General features: G+C 37.8%; 1 protein-coding gene across 2 annotated transcripts in view; it reads right to left on the bottom strand.

Moving 5' to 3' along the window:
• Window positions 1–15,281, bottom strand: part of LOC103029765 (dynein heavy chain domain-containing protein 1) — a 51,805-nt gene that overhangs the window by 31,470 nt on the left and 5,054 nt on the right. For both annotated transcript variants that reach the window (XM_049467018.1, XM_049467019.1), the window contains exons 6-20: window positions 14,319–14,475; window positions 13,055–13,306; window positions 11,985–12,128; window positions 10,895–11,009; window positions 10,046–10,281; window positions 9,642–9,885; window positions 8,672–8,829; window positions 5,934–6,062; window positions 5,090–5,366; window positions 3,706–3,833; window positions 3,424–3,622; window positions 1,892–1,983; window positions 1,106–1,328; window positions 307–432; window positions 95–189 (exon numbers count right to left, since the gene is read on the bottom strand). In XM_049467018.1, the coding sequence (XP_049322975.1) occupies window positions 95–189; window positions 307–432; window positions 1,106–1,328; window positions 1,892–1,983; window positions 3,424–3,622; window positions 3,706–3,833; window positions 5,090–5,366; window positions 5,934–6,062; window positions 8,672–8,829; window positions 9,642–9,885; window positions 10,046–10,281; window positions 10,895–11,009; window positions 11,985–12,128; window positions 13,055–13,306; window positions 14,319–14,475 (2,575 nt within the window). The remainder of the gene's footprint in view (window positions 1–94; window positions 190–306; window positions 433–1,105; window positions 1,329–1,891; window positions 1,984–3,423; window positions 3,623–3,705; window positions 3,834–5,089; window positions 5,367–5,933; window positions 6,063–8,671; window positions 8,830–9,641; window positions 9,886–10,045; window positions 10,282–10,894; window positions 11,010–11,984; window positions 12,129–13,054; window positions 13,307–14,318; window positions 14,476–15,281) is intronic.

The following is a 15,281-nucleotide window of genomic DNA, read 5'->3' as shown; positions in this document are numbered from 1 at the left end:
TACTGTCCTAATGTACAAATGTAGTAATGTACTACTGCACTAATGTAGTAATGCAATACTGTTTTACTGTATTAAAGTAAGTAGAATTGCTCACCAGCTGTTTCGGTGTTCTCTCTGAAGTCTGATTGAAAATCTTGCTGAGGAAGATCCACTTCTGCTGGTATCTCTCACAGATATCCAGTAATTCCTCTGCAGTACATAGGAAGTGATGAACACTATGTTATTCTCTATTACAGTTAAAGTTCTCTGTTAAAGTTCTGGTAAAATGTTCCAAGTTGAAATATATTTTTTTTGATCGGTACGTACCGAGCTCCTGCAGAACCTGCAGCCAGAGCTCCACCTCCGTCCTGAACTGCAGAGCGTACCGAGAGCGCAGCATGCAGGACAGGGTCATTATACTGTCCTCAGCGTGATACAGCAGCGTGTCCAGACCTGATTGAGTAAACACACAGATACAGTCATAGTACCGTGTCCCGTGACTTTTAGAATGTGAGTGTGTATTGAAATGGGCTGGTTGGGGATGTGGATTAATAAACGATTAATAAAAAGATTATTATTATTAGTAATTGAAATGGGGTACTACATACTACTGATGTACTCAATCTGCCTGAAGGTAGTATATAGTATATAGTATGCAGTACGCAGTACGAGGGCAGACTGAAATCTGTAGTCCACTGCAGGTACCCGGCTGGTGTACTACTTCAGTCAGATACTGCAGTGTGCACAGGGAGCTATTTTCGTGGTGCACTGCCTCCCATCATGCACCATGAGCTCACTTTACTAAAAGAGCTTGGCGGGGGGGTGGAACCACGGAGGAGAAAATCCCTGATGGTGGGTGAGGAAGTTCAGCAGAGTAAAATATAATACATTTTGATCTGCAGTATATGATTAATAATTTACGAAAAAGCAAGCAGTATTTGCTGTTTGTATACAATGAATGAGCACAAGTGATGTGCAAGTTAAACAAAAAGTTAAATAATTTAATTCTGAACTGAGAAATGCTCCAAAGTGACTGAAAAAAAACTGTAATCGCATGCATTAACACGTAAACACTAACAGTGCTGGTGTGCAGTACAGTACTAATAAGGTGTTAGAGTCTCTGTACCTGTTATTGTGAAGGTTCTGCTATCGCAGGTGTGCAGTTGTGGTGCATTGTGGGTAAAATTGCTGTCACTAGTGGTCTTTTTCTGTGGTGTTTCAGCAAGCTGTGGATCTTCACTCCTCCACACTGTGAAGATGAACCTCTTCAGCTGGAATTCCCTCCGTTCCCAGCTCTGCTGAATGCTCCGGAACGCTTGCTCCAGTTGTGCTGCAGCCTCTTTGCAGATCTACACAGCAGGAATACACACACACATCTTTAATCAATGGAATATATATTTATGCACACTACTGATCAAAAGTTTTAAGAAAAAAAAATGTTTTTTTCTGTTTATTTTCCCATTTTAGATCTTGTGAATCACCTGTGAATAACCTGAAATGGTGTTAAAAATACAAAAAACTGAAAATATTTATATTGTAAAAAAATATATATATACAATAAATATATAGATAACTTTCTTTTAGAGAAATTACAGATGAAGCAAGAGAGCGGTGAGTACTGTTTTCTACACCTTCAAAAGACTTTTGAAAAGAAACTGGAGAAAACTGGTACAGGAAGACCTCTGGCTGACCCACATGGAAACAGCACAAACTCAGTTTCAGCAGTGAAGAGAAGAATTAGAGGTCTGACAGGTGAAGTGCAGTAATAAAGTTGCTAATAACATAAAGATAAACTAAAAAGGAAGCAGCTTGTCTGTATCACACAGCACTGATTGTGTTCTAAATTGTTTGTAAAACTAGTGCATGTTATCTGTTGTATAACAGAATGAAGACAGAATCTGCTGAGACAGACCTTCCTGATTTCACCTTCATGCTTCAGAAGTTCTGTGGACAGGAGATCAGCCACAGTAAAGTTCAGTTCTGGGGAGTAGAGCAGGTCCAGCTCTGGAACCAGAACATTAGATTAACAGATTTAAACTGTGTACCAGAAGAAATTCACAGTGGAGTTCAGTCCAGGTTGTGTTTATTTGAATGGCTGCACAAAATACATTCTACAGACTGAGAGAGTTAGTTAATTAAAAGCAATAAAAAACAAAACATATTTTTTCAACACACTGTTTCACACTGTTGTAAACCCTGCTCAAGAAGATCTTTGCTAAACCACATGCTGGGAAGACCCTCAAGACAGGAAGGTGTGGTTATATCAACCCTTTTTAGCTCCCATCTGCATGTATAAATATGAGCAACCGAGAAGAGTATTTTAGACTTTTTTTTTGTTGACTGCGCTTGTTGAAGTTAACTGCTCTATTAAAAATGACCCTGCTCTCCTCCTATTCAGGTGTTCTGGTATGATTTCTTTACTTGTTTAAGTTTACTTTACTACATTACATTACATTTTGCGGATGTTTTATGCAAAGTGACTTACAAAAAACAATGTACATTAGGAATAGAGGATATAAAGGTCCAAGGCAAAAGCATTTTAGGCACACTATAATACAGTGAACCTACATATAATATACGGGAGGGGGGGGTCCAATGCTCATTTGTTTGATCTTCAACAAAGACAACAGAGCTCTGATTGGTCAGCCTGATTTTAACACATCAGACAATGTTAAATAATGTATGCAGAGCTGTGGTTCGTCAGGTTCTAACTGGGCACTAAAGAGAGTATTTTTGATTTCGAAAGTTGTATGCATTTTCTTATTTCTAAATTGGACAGGAAATTCTTGTATTTCCATTTTCTTCACAACATGAAGAAACATTACATTGTATCAGAATTCAATGACGAACGGCTGAATAGAAAGGCTCAAAACATTTTGGAGCACTATAAGGCTCACCAGATTATAAGGCACACCAGCAAAGAACAACTATTGTCTGGTCTATTTTCATGCATAAGGCGCACCTGATTATAAGGCACATTATGCCACACTAGTAAGGAACAGGGGTGTCGCCATGTTTCCCTTCTAATTTAGCAGGTCTCGCCGCTGGATGTTAATTTACACAGCTTTCTCTTCTGAAAACTGTTTATTTGAGTGAGTAAAGTGCTTCTGTTTATTTACAGTAAGCTTAGAATTCCAGATTTCCACTAAGGCTGGGTGCAGCAGCAAAGTCAGTGGAAAAATTGGCTAGTGGTTTGTCCCACTTAGCCTATTTTAACACAATAAACATGACTTAGTGCGGTTATGCTAATATTGTTCCAGTCTCAGCGCTGAAGAACTAAACTGCTCCTTACATCCTGACTGATAAAATTCATACAAAAGGCGCAACGGATTATAAGGATGATTTTTGGGAAAATTAAAGGATTTAAGTGCGCCTTATCGTGTGTTTTAATACATTTTATTTTATGTTAAAACTGCAGTTTGGAGATATGAGGTTCTGCTGTACCTGCACAGATGTTCCTCCAGTGTGTGGGTTTGAGTGTGGGGCTGCTGAGCTGTGCTAAAACTGAAAGCTGCTGGCTGAACTGATCCAGGTTCTGCTTGGCTTCCAGAAGAACCAGATCCTGGGCAGGAATCACACTGGAGAAAGAGGCTGCCTGCTGAAGCCACTTAGATACCTTCTCCTGAGCTCTGGCCACAATAAACTGTACAGAGAAATGGAGAGTTATTACAAAGCAACAGAGCCATAAGAACTAACTGATGAGCGTGAGATACGTGTTTAGTGCACCTTGCTGAACTGCTGTGGTCTCCAGCGCTGGATCTGTGCTGTAGACGCACTGATCAGATCCCACATCTCCTTCCGCACCTCAACAGCCTGTTTAGCTTTCCTCACACTAATGAGATCCAGCGGGTTTCCTACAGAATACACATAAATATATAATATTTATATAAAGAGAATTCTGATCAGAATTTATACTGAAAGAGAAACCTGGGGTAATGATGAGTTTAAATCAGCACTATCAACATTAACACATCAATACACGCTATTAACCTGGGAACTTTAAAACTGTATTATCTTTTACTATTTTTTTATTGAATTATTTTACTAAGTATTAACCAGTTTCCTCCTGTAATTCTCTGGGTTTACAGAGTCTGCTGATGCACTCGTGGATTAATGTAGCCATGTAAACATGGCAGTGCTCCTGCATTCACAGTTCACTTTTTACTTTTTTTATTTTTATATTATTTTTATATGGATTTAATATCATAATTAACTGTAACTCTCATTTACATACACACACACACACACGCACACATGCATACACACACTTTTGTGTACTGTTAGTATTAATGGGGCACTGGAAAAAAATATATAACTACTTAATACTAAATACTAAATAGTACTTTTCTCAGGTTTTTCATTATTTGAAATTAAGTAGCCTAACCATATTCTTGCTTAAAAAACTATAGAAATTTTACATTCCTAATTAATATTATCACGATATATATTGAGTTTTTTTATTGTTGTTGTTGTTGTTGTTTTTGGAGGGGTGGGGTGGGGGGGTGCTGTCATAGTATAGAAACACACTATCAAATTCATAAAATCAATGTACAACACTTCCATCTACTGGCCCGAGTTTAAACACACCATTTAACGAACATAAATCTTCACATCTAAACTAATCATTAAAAAAAAATCTGCAAACATAATATTTCGATACCTTGATATAACAATACTTTTCTTACAGCCCTACTAGATATACAGCAGTCGATACAAAAATTTAGTACATTTACATTATAATGTAATGATGCTGTCAGTATCATGATACTGTGAGTGTGTAATACTTGATATATCAAAAAACAATTTTCTATGATGCTTCACAGCATCTGAGTTACTGAAGAGAATCCAATAACAGGAATTATGGATTTATTTCTGTCAGTTTCACTCAATTTAACTACCAATATTCTTCACCACAGGTTTAACTTTAGTAAGTCTCTTTGGGGGGCGGGTCTTAGGGAGTTTAGAGCTCCTATGTTTTATTAATTAAAAAATATATTTGACGCCACATATCGATAAAGAATCACAGACAATACAATATTAATACAATAATTTCACCATATTGATATTTTCTTCCAGCAATTGAAATAAAGTAAAGATCAGATGGTTCTACCTGTCAAAGTTTGGCTGGCTGAGCTCAACTCGTCCAGCTGAGCCTCTATTACGTTAAGCTGAGTACACATCACTCTGAGCTCAGCAGTGATTGGACCCGCACTCTGCGTCGGGTCAGTGTACGGTCCTGTGGTGGCTCGGTGGACCAGATCCTGTAGTTCAGTGGTCAGTGAAGAAAAGGTGCTGTCCAGAGTGGTCATCAACGTGGGCAGCTGTTTGGTGACCGTATCTGCTGCTTGTTCCAGTAAAAGAACAAACTGGTTCCACAGATTGAGAGTCTGCAACAGTAAAAAGAGAAATATACTCTCATGCATGCAGTTCTGTCTCAACCAGATATGTAAATGACTGTGAAAGTGTGGTTTGATTATGCACTGTGTGTTTCCACAAGAGGGCGCCAAAGTGCTTCCCATGCTGCCGTATAAAAAGTCTTTCAGAGGCTACTTATGGGTAGTGTACATCTTGGTGAGAGATTGTTGATTACAAGACATGTCTTTACGATGCACTCAAAAACTCAAATTTTACCCAGTTGACAGACTTTGAGAAGAGTTGCATGGTCATTTCTACAGATTGTCAAGGTGAAGCTTCAATCTGGCCTCTGCTGTGGAGCAGATTGATTGATTATTTGGGGTACATGTCATAACGATAGCTCAGCGATATGTGCAGAACATCCTGCAGACACGTGTTGCTATCTCTCAAGGCAGGACTTACAATTAGCCTTTTTCAGCAGGTTAATTCTCATCCACACACAACAAAGGTTTCAGAGGAATGTCTCCAACATATTGCAGCACTTCTTTATCCTGCATTCCAGATTTCTAAAGTGTTTGTAAACCTGATGCTCCCTTTACCTGCTCTATCGAGGGATGATCCCCTGGAGTCATGTCACTGTGAGGTAGCTGGGTTGTTATCTCCTGAAGGCAGTAGAGGGAGTCCAGCTGCTGTTTCAGGTCAGCTGACCTCTCCCTGTAGAGATTCACCTAAACATAAAAATATGATGATGCGGCTTCATCACACAGTGGGTCAGTTTTAAAAACACGACCCACCTTTTGCGTAGGATACCTCTTGGTGAGGGATCAATGACTGCTAGATAAAACACCATTCAGTAGGGGTGTAACTGTCATGTATTCTTTATTAACCGTCACGGTACGGGGGTCACAGTTTGGCTCGTGTAAACACACACAGATTACATGGTACAAGCTAGGAGACTTGTGGAAGCAATGAACGTAATGCAGAACTAATGTTCATAGGAGTGTGGCACCCATTGCTGCACTGAAATCGCACCCTGCCATAGTAAATGAATAGTCACCTGTTGCTTTCCAGTGTGAACACAGGGTTAGGCGCTCATACTCTCTCTCTCTCTCTCTCTCTCTCTCTCTCTCACCCTCACACTATCTATCTCTAGTAATATGCTTTGGAAAAATATGTGTAGTTTAAACAGTTAAATTAGCTAAAAAATTAAAGTTTTTTTTTTTTTTATTCCTAATAAAGTGCCCCAATCATGCACATTGTTTGTTCCAAGAAGAACTAAAGGATGGATCCTCTCATGATGACAGAAGGAGGGAACCCTGGTTTCAAGCATTTAATAATAGAAGTTCTCAAGCCCCGTTACAATATTCCATCCTAAAATTGTTATAATGAAGTTTCATTGTTATTATGAAGTTAATAAAGATAAAGCTATACAGAAAGCCCAGCCTCTTTATTCTTTCCACCAACCGTACCGAAAACTTACCGAACCATGGGGTTTATACAGAGGTGTGAATCGAACCGTGAATTTTCTGTACCGTTACACCCCTACCATTCAGCAATAATTAAATAATTAAGCAAAATCTACAAAACACAATTTTTTGTACTATGAAGTATAAAATTATTAAAACTACTATTAGTTACAGAACATAAATCAATTAGTGGTTTGTGTTAACTCAGGTGCCTGAGTGATGCCTGAGACTTGAAATCAAATTTTAGAGTTAGTGCGGCCCGCACAAAAGATGCACGTGTACTCTCTGTCACAATACGTGTCCACTAGCACTGAAGCCTCAACACCTCCCATTCATTTCAATGAAAAGAGCCGCCGCATGCCATGGTGCATGCTGGGTTGCGCTGTGTTGAATGCAGCCCCGCCCTCCGGCAAAAAAGTTCAGCAGAGCTCAACTCTATTCAAATAAATCTGGATGCCGCCCTGCGTCCAGCATATAAAGAACACCACACACACAGAACAGGAGCCTTTGACACCCATGTGTTAACTGGTTAATTGTACCTGGTTCTATAACTTTACTGTGGATTATGAAATTGTTACCAAACCAAAACTTATTCCCACAGGGTCATCACGACACAAAATCTTCAATATTGTTTCAGTAATATTTAATAACAACAATAATAAAGCGAAGCCTGTAAATACTTGCAAAAATGGTGCTGGGTTCCTTTTTACTCTTTAACAATAAATTGTCTAAAAAGCTCCATGGTGATGTGGGTACAGAAAGGCTCTGATTTCTCTGTCGTTGTGAAATTTCTCTACGAAAGCACATCAATATTTATCTAAATCAGTCAAGACTATTTAGCCTGACAATTGCTGCTAGTGGCTACATTTTATTATTCAAATGTTTTCAATTTTTATTAAATTTAGAACACAAACCTTTGTCTAATACATTTCTGTATAGATAGTAGAGTTCTGTTTGCTAGGACGTTTTATTCTTGCTTTACTTCCTGTTCATGTGTTTTTGCTGCATTTCAACAATGAAATGTTTCATTCTACTCTTTATATCTAGTGCTTCGTATTTTGCCATCCTGTGTCTGACTTTGTCTGTTTTAAATCAAACCTTTTTAATAAAGTTTCTGCACTCGATTCTATACTACATTTAGTGCTGTATAGTTATGTAAGCTTACTGTAGGGTTAGTAGCATATTTTTTGGACTATAAGGCGCACTGAATTATAAGACGCACTGTTAATGAATGTCTATTTTCTCGTTTATTTTCATACATAAGGTGCACCAGATAATGAGGCACATTATGAGACACTATTTACAATGCCTACATCGAAGTGAGTACAGCCAGCTGCAGTTAGCGGTGCTAGCCAGCTACGGTTAGCAGCACTAGCCAGCTGCTGTTATCTGGGTTTCCCAGTCCCAGTTAGCAGTGCTACCCAGCCCAGGTTATCAGCACTAACTGGCCACTAACTGGTTAGCAGCGCTAACTCCCTTATACTCTAATTCATCAGAGTGGCTTTCCTGCTCCTTACAACCTGACTGAAAGAATTTATACGTAAGAGGCACTGGATTATAAAGAGCGCTAACGATTTTTGGGAAAATTACATTCTCGATTTTACGTGCACTTAATAGAGTGGAAAAAGGGTACCTAAACCTTACTACAAGCATTGCAATGCACACATATCCTGACATTGAAACTTGAAACTAAAGTAACATAATTACATGTAGCACAGCATCCTCTATTGGATTTTTTAAGCCTACCATGCCTCTGCTGACAAGTATTGATGGCAAAATAAGTTAGCGTTAAGTTCAGCACCTTCTTTAAAAGCATGCAGTGACTCAAAATGTGTCTACAAAGGCAGAGCAGAACATTAAAGGGTTAATACCATGCCGGCATGCCGGGTGAAGTCTCTAAAGGTTGAGGGTTGAGACTCCAGTCTCTGCACAGCCTGACTCAGATCAGACGTCAGGTTCTCTGAGCGCTGCTGCAGCTCGTCACACAGGGCTGTTACTGCATCCTGCCAGATGGAGGTCAATACAGACCCTGCAACAACATACACAACACAACACACACAACCTTTAACTGAAACCTTACTGCAGTGTGTAGGAATCACCTGATCCCATCAAGTGACAAATGACTTGGGAACGGATCAATCCAGATAATAGATTATAAAAGATAATAAATTATTAGGTACTGTCTATTTTAAAGTATAAATGTGGTGTGAAATTGACTTGGGTTGTAATGAAACATGATAACAAGTACTAACTTTTGATAAATAGCCCATCTCCACTCTCCTCCAGCATTCCCAAATACAGCACTTTTAAACGATGCTTCCAAAAATGCTAGAGATAGGGGCATAGTGCTGGCCATGCAAAAAAAAATCTAGTTACCAAGTTCAAAGTAGCTCCACGCTTTAATTTGAGACAGTGAGAACTATAAAAATACACAGCTAGTTTATACACAGTTTATACCCACATTTCTTTGCATGGGTAACACTATGCCCCACTATGCCCCATTGTGGCCCATTGGCTAAAAGCTCTGAATTTGGGAATGCTGGGTGTAAAAGGCGGTGGGCTATTCAACAAAATCTCGTACTCATTATCATGTTTCACTAGACCCAAGCCTATTTTAAGAGTATTTTTTAACAACAGTATTGAGAGTGCTATCTGGTTCCCTTAAGGTTCCATTACTGGATATTAATATCCAGCTGGCAGGGCAGAGAAAAGTTCTCAGAAGATAAATTAAAGAGTTTAGTTAGCGTCTCCAATGTGGATCTCAGGTTGGATCAGTACTATACTATAATACTATAAGTATAAACAGACTAAGATTTGATTGTTATTGGCTGGTGAACACACCGAGCTGCTGCTGAATGTGAGAGCTGGTGATGGTGAGGAGGTGGTTGGTGGTGGTAAAGCCAGCTGGCATGGTGCCCACTCGCTCTCTCCAGTGCTGTGCCTGTTGGATGAGTTGTCTGTATTGGGGGGCAGGCCACCCCCGCATGCTCTCCGCTGAGGCCGTGCTCCACTGCTTAGCAAACTGAAGCGTATCCATCAGCCAGGAACAGCGTTCACACCACTGCTGAACCTCCTGCACAGCCTCCTAAAGGAGAGGGTAACAGTCATTAACGGTACAGTGAGTCAGGCTGTAAAACCACAAATCCAACTATCTGTTTTACTGTTATACCTCCATCCTGCCTGGTTTAAAGCCTATTTTTGTATAGAGGCATATTTTCAGATATTAGAACACAGCATTATGTTACCTGAGTGATGGTGCTGGTCTGCCGTGTGTGTATCTCCTGTGTGCCAGCATGGAGCTGCAGGTGCCATTCCAGCTGCTCTCTGGACAGGGGCTGGCACTGCCCTTGTACCTGCTTCCCCTCAGCTCTCAGAGAGGGTAGGGTGGGTAGCAGCAGGTCTGAGGCTGAGGGACCACGGAGCTTCTTGAGGGATGAAAGACTGTCAGGACACGCATGAGTGGATCCTCTGTCTCTGGATGCTGAAACGAATACAATAAGGGGTATTTAATTGGAATTCAGTACGGTCAAGTTAGAGAAAATCTCATCAGGCCAAGGTCCGTACCATTGTCATTTTTTCCTTGTGTTATGATTCAGTATTATATCCTGTCTGCCACTTTAAATGAACAATCTATTTTTTAAGGTATTTAAAGCATTTGTTTATGTTCCAAATCTGGTTTCTGAATATGTTTTCACAATGTAAAGTTATTTTTGCTTTTGAAAGGGTATTATTGCAGTACAGTCTGTACAATACACCCTGTATAATACAGTCTGTGTATAATAAAGTCTGTGTATAATACAGTCTGTGTATAATAAAGTCTGTGTATAATAAAGTCTGTGTATAATAAAGTCTGTGTATAATACAGTCTGTGTATAATAAAGTCTGTGTATAATACAGTCTGTATAAAACACTCCGTGTATAATACAGTCTGTGTATAATAAAGTCTGTGTATAATACAGTCTGTATAATTCAGTCTGTATAAAACACTCCGTGTATAATAAAGTCTGTGTATAATAAAGTCTGTGTATAATACAGTCTGTATAATTCAGTCTGTGTAGTACAGTCTGAGGAGACAGTAGAAAGATTTCAGTTACCTCTGCTGATTGGCCGAATCATGTTAGATGGAAGGTCAGTGCTGGATGAAGGATGCTGATTGGTGAGTAAGAGGCTAGCTATTGAAGAATCTTCTGCACTACTGAAGTCAAACACCTTTAGATAACAAAGTTTATAAAAAAAATATATATATAATATTATTTTGCAGTACTGCTGGGCAATATTGTAAAAAATAATAGAAACTCAAGCCTGTCTACTGAGATCTCTATTATCACATATTAAATATCATACAGGAATCCCAGTACAAATAGTAATTTGCTTAAACAAATAAGTTAATTAATACACCAACACAATTTAGCAGTATTTCTAAGAACTGCCATGTTTAACTGTGCCCAGTGATAAAGCTGGAACTCAAAATCTGACACTATCAATACTGCTAGGATTAGGATTTGGACCACGTTCACACTTAAATGTTGGGTTAAGAATGAGGTTCATTTACAGGAAAAATTAATTTGATAGAGATATTCGGTTTAATGCAAGTAAAAGCTACACAGCAAAAAGTCGAGTACTGAATTACTCTCTAGAGAGTTTATATAGCTTCACATTCCAGCACACTGTTGCTACATTGCAGTTTTCAGAACGTTATCAGCACTTTATTATGTACAATTTACAATACAGAAAGTGGTAACTTGCTTTTATAGCCTACAATACGGTGACCAGTCAGACAACATTATATAAGATATAACTGAAAACCACACAGAAGGTAGCTCTGGTGGGCAGGACTACACACTGATGGTGAGTTAGGGCTGTGGAATAGGCCCATTATGCAAATAAATAATGCCAGATGCCAAAAAGTAAATTATATTTTATGTAGGGTATTAAAAAAGTTAGGTAGAATATACCTTATTTATTTAGTGGATCTCACTAAATGCCTACATTAGGTCATATTTACTGAAAATATGGGGTAAATCTGTTGCTTCAAATGTATTTAAATAGGTTCTATCGTTTGTTTTTTGGGTAACAGGATGGTGCTGCGATCTTAACTCTAAAATTACACTTAAAACTATAAAATTTCAACTAGTATAAAAAAGTATTAAAAAAGTATAAAGTATAAATATAGATCTTCCTCACCTGAAGAATCGAGTCTCTCACTGACAGCAGGGCTTCAGAAAGAACCTGCTGAAATGAGTGGACGGGAGGAACGACAGTAATCTGTCCATCTTCTCCCAACACCAGCTTCGCCTGGAACAGACCCCCCTGCCGTGCTGGATCCCTCTAAAACATTAACACACCAAATATTCAACAAACAAAACTAAATTAAGAAAAAAACAAATAATTCATACAGAACAGAACATTTCTGCCAAGATATTAAAATGTTAATGTCTAGTAAATATTTTTAATCTCTATTTGAGTTTAATTTGATAAATAAGACAAAAATACATTTTATGTGATAAAATAATTTATTCAATGGTTAAAAAAAGTGGCAAATCTAAGGTAAACTTCTGACAAATATTTAATTTTGTTATGCTGCCCACAATAATGATATCATGATACTGTGATTGTGTGATACTCAAAATATCACAATATAATTCTGTATGATACTTCACAGAATCTTTTTTCTAAAGAGTATAAAATACTCCCTTATAATCAAATACCAGAAATTATGGATTTATTTTGTGTCAGATTTACACAAATTAACAACAAATATTCTTCACCACAGATTTTATCCTATTCATTTGATTATAGCGCCACCATGTGGAGTGATAAAGCTGTAACTTTAGTAAGTCTAATTAGGAGGCGGGCCTTAGGAAGATTAGAGCTTCTATATGTAGATATAAATATCCATATTCATGTCCGTGTTTAAAGTAATTTAATATACTGAATGTTTCTTGTTTCAGCTTGTTTTAGTCATTATTCCTTGACAGAATTTGAACTAAACTTGAACTAAATTTCCTGAATTAAGAAAAAATATCTGCCAATATGACACTTTTAGTAGATTAAATCAATTAAATCAAGTTAGAAATTAGTTTTTAATTTTTAGAATATTACATTAACAATGTCTAAATGGGAAATATTAGATATATAGACTTTATTTAGAATAATTTTTTGCAGTGGTTATACAGTGAAGATGAGCAGTTATTCAGGTATCTGTCACTGTCTCTTGGTTTACTCATCACTAAGAAAGTACTGTAACGCTGTACCTGCAGGAGCTTGGTGAGGAAGCTGGTGGTCTCTTGCTGAGTGATGGTGGTCAGGCTCTGGATGGTCATGTGGTCTATCAGAGCAGTGATGTTCCCCAGTCTGTGGAGGGCGTGTTGTGCCCGGGTCAGCTCCGTGTCCAGTCTGAGGGTGAGGGCAGGCTGCTGGTGTAGAGGTTGGCGAGGCTGGCGCACCTGGGAATGTTCCTCCTGACACTGTAACTCTTGCTGAGCTTTGTAACAGCTTTCCTGGACCTGCAGAGATACCTTACAGTGTTCTAATAAAGTAGATTTCTGAACATTTTATCTATATATTTAGCATAGTTATAAATTTGTAGTTTTTAATGACTTCACCCTAATCAGAACTTACTCTATTACTACTATTTTGGCATTTATAGTTTGCAATTTCAAGTTTTTTTCACTATATCAAATGAGAAAAAAAAGGTTTACAGCTTTTTTTTATTTTTTCAAATATAGCTCAAAATTAAACTGATTAATGTTGCCTTATGCTGTTTTGTATATGTATATCACAGTCATATGATCAAAATATATATTCAAAAAATCTGTTTTTAACTTATTTATAAAGATAATGTGAAATAGGTAAAGTTTTATTGGTTTATTGATCCTGAATTATTTACATTGTGCACAGAGCAGCTACCTGGTCTGAACCATGGAGAAAACTAAACATGAACCAAAATGGAGATATAGCTCTGGGAAAAATATGAGACCACGTACAAATGATGAGTTTCTTTGATTTTACCAAAATGAAAACCTCTAAAATATAAGAAAAAAGATGGATACTCACAATCCATCAAACCAAGCTGAACTGCTTGACTTTTTGCACCAGGAGTGGCATAAGTTATTTAAAGTTATCAAAAAGCAGTGTGTAAGACTGGTGGAGGAGAACATGCCAAGATGCATGAAAACTGTGTTTAAAAAACAGGGTTATTGCACCAAATATTAATTTCTGAACGCTTAAACCTTTATGAATATGAACTTGTTTTCTTTGCATTATTTGAGGTCTGAAAGCTCTGCATCTTTTTTGTTATTTCAGCCATTGGAATTTAGCATACATGTTGTCCGTAGTTTATAGAATAAAAAAACAATGTTAATTTTAATCAAACATATACCTATAAATAGCAAAATCAGATAAACTGATTTAGAAACTGAAGTGGTCTCTTAATTTTTTTCAGAGCAGTACATGTTTTCGATTGGTTCTCACTGCTGTAAAAGTGTAAGTAATTGAAGTGTGTAAAGGGGGAATTACTGTGGTGAGTATGAGAGAGCGGTACTGGAGGAATCTCAGTAGGGAACTCTGGGATTCCTGTGTGATGTTCAGGAGCGAGGTCTGGAATTCCTGGAGAGTGAAGGTTCGGCTCTTGTCTTTTGGAAGCCATTGCACGGATTTAAGCTCCTCCAGCAGCCTGAGAACATTTCACACATTCATCACAGATCACCAGCATCTCAGACCAAAACAACACTTTAACAACTTTATACTATTAATTTATTAATTTATAAATTTATTCATAACTGAAGATCTGAGACATGTACTGATATAATACACATATCACATCAAACTGCAGATCTTACTCTATATATCCAGCACAGCATGACATCATTCTAATATCAAACAGCCAAGTTTTCATATTAGAAAACAGTTAGCATCACCACTTAGCCACTGTGGCTAATCTGCTATTGTGGGCTTCATAATAAAAGTCCTCAGACCAGTTCATATTAATGAGAAGGCATATACTAAACACAATACACACTGCAATTGTGTCCTTATTCTGTAGTTGGCAGCATTGTTTAAGCCCATATTTGGAGTTCCGTGTCAAGCACAATTTCTGAATGGGCTTTTCAGAAACTTGCCTCTATCACATTCTGTGGCAAATAAATATGTTTAGAACTCTGTACATTTTATTATTATTATTTAGTACATTTTGAACAACACTGGATCCTTTGAATAACGAGATCGTTTAAGAGTCGTAATAAAAAATTGTTAGCGTTTAGCTAATGCTACAGCTCACTGAACTGACATCACATCACAGCAACGGAAACACAAGTGGACTTTATAGCATAACACCAGCAAACTCTGGTAGTATCACGTTTTGGATTATTATCCTTCCTCCCAGAGGATGAATAAAGTATTAACAGAGATAAAAACACTTTCAGTCTGGTTATGTTGAGCAGTGTAGCCTGGGTAAGAGCTTGTAAAAGGCAAATAAAACTG

Source organism: Astyanax mexicanus, chromosome 18 (genome assembly GCF_023375975.1).
Source record: "Astyanax mexicanus isolate ESR-SI-001 chromosome 18, AstMex3_surface, whole genome shotgun sequence".
Lineage (NCBI taxonomy): Eukaryota > Metazoa > Chordata > Actinopteri > Characiformes > Acestrorhamphidae > Astyanax > Astyanax mexicanus.
The sequence above is the reverse complement of the archived record's forward strand: the minus strand, read 5'-3'. Positions and strand labels throughout refer to the sequence as shown.